General features: G+C 44.9%; 1 protein-coding gene across 1 annotated transcript in view; it reads left to right on the top strand.

The window, feature by feature from the left end:
* The first annotated feature begins 1,412 nt into the window (after positions 1 to 1,412).
* LOC137644243 (uncharacterized) overlaps positions 1,413 to 1,491 on the top strand; it is a 768-nt gene continuing 689 nt past the window's right edge. The window contains exon 1 of the mRNA XM_068377239.1: positions 1,413 to 1,491. This exon is cut by the window's right edge and continues 20 nt beyond it. Within this exon, the coding sequence (XP_068233340.1) occupies positions 1,413 to 1,491 (79 nt within the window).

Genomic DNA, 1,491 nt, shown 5'->3' with positions numbered 1-1,491 from the left:
CCCTTGTGTGGAGGTTATGTCATCCATCTTGAGGGAGTGGTACAGTTGGAGCACGTCAGGGCTTATAGATGGATCAGAGTCACATAAGACAAAGGCTTTGGGAGTACAGTGAGACCTGGCCACTGATGAATTTGGTGTCCGGGCAGAGCTAGTTTCAGTTCCAAGGACTAAGCGTGACTTGTTGTCAGCTATGTCCTCGATTTACGACCCTCTCGGTATATTGGCGCCAGTCTTAATTGAGGGTAGGGTCATCATGGCAGACCTCTGCTGATTAAAGATAGCCTGGGACATGTTATTGGACTCTAACACTACGGACCACATCAAGGCGTGGGAAAAGAAACTGAGAAGTCCAGCGGGATAAGTGTGCCAAGAAGCCTGAAGGTTATACCTTGGGAATCAGCCACCCTAGTACAGTTGTATTTGTTCTCCGATGCAAGCATCATGGCTTTAGGAGTAGTGGCATACTTGCGGGTCTCGGATCGGTGGGTAAATGTATCTTGCAGATTCATCATGGGAAAGGCAAGGGTATCACCATTGAAGCATGTTTCAGTGCCTCACCTAGAGCTTAGTGCATCTGTACTGGCCCTAAAACTCAGAAGCACTATTCTGACCATGATAGATTTCAGGGTAGATGGGGTCTATTATTGGACCAACTCAACAACTGTCTTGCGTTATATTAGGAATAATCAAGCCAGATACCAGACATTTGTGGCAAATCGTGTTTCTATGATAAGGGAGGGCAGTGATCAGAAAGAGTGGAGGTATATTAACTCCAAGTGGAACCCAGCAGACGATGCAGCACGTTCCAAGCTCTCTGAAAGGTGGAAAAAAGGGCCAGAGTTTCTGTTAAAGGAGGAGTGTTTTGGCCAACAGAGCCAGCTCAAATGTCAGAAGGTGTGGAAGGATTAGAAGTTAAGCGTGAGATAGGACCATCAGGAACTAGAGGCTACCAAATAATTAGTTACAGGATTGGGTTGGATATCAGGCAAACAGGTTTGTATAAAATCATCCACCACTATTCCAGGTGGATCTAGCTCCTTAGAGCTTTGGGTTGGTTGTTGCTATTTGCTAGGTACAATATTTATAAACATAGGCAGTTGCTCAGTGAGCTAGATACGCTTTTGTCCACCAAAGTTATTAACTTGGCAGAGACTGTGGTAGGGCTTTTGGGCATTGGAGGTAGGTTATCTTTGGCAAATATCTCTCCGAGCAAAAGGCATCCAATTTATTTGCCGTAAAATGGCCACTTGACCAACCTGGTGATCTAGTATTATCATGAGCATTCTAACCATATGGGTGTAATGCATGTTCTGAGTCTGAAGACGGAGAAAGTTTGGGTAGTTAAGACCATTCTTCATAAAGAGAGGCAGAGCGCAGATAAAGCATTGTGAGTTATATTCACTTGCTTGAACATGAGGGCCATACACTTGGAGGTAGCATCAAATCTCACATCAGACTCGTTCATTAGTGCCTTCAGGAGGTTTTTCGCTC

Source organism: Palaemon carinicauda, chromosome 7, assembly GCF_036898095.1.
Source record: "Palaemon carinicauda isolate YSFRI2023 chromosome 7, ASM3689809v2, whole genome shotgun sequence".
Taxonomy (NCBI): Eukaryota; Metazoa; Arthropoda; class Malacostraca; order Decapoda; family Palaemonidae; genus Palaemon; species Palaemon carinicauda.
This window is presented reverse-complemented; position numbering and strand designations above follow the sequence as displayed.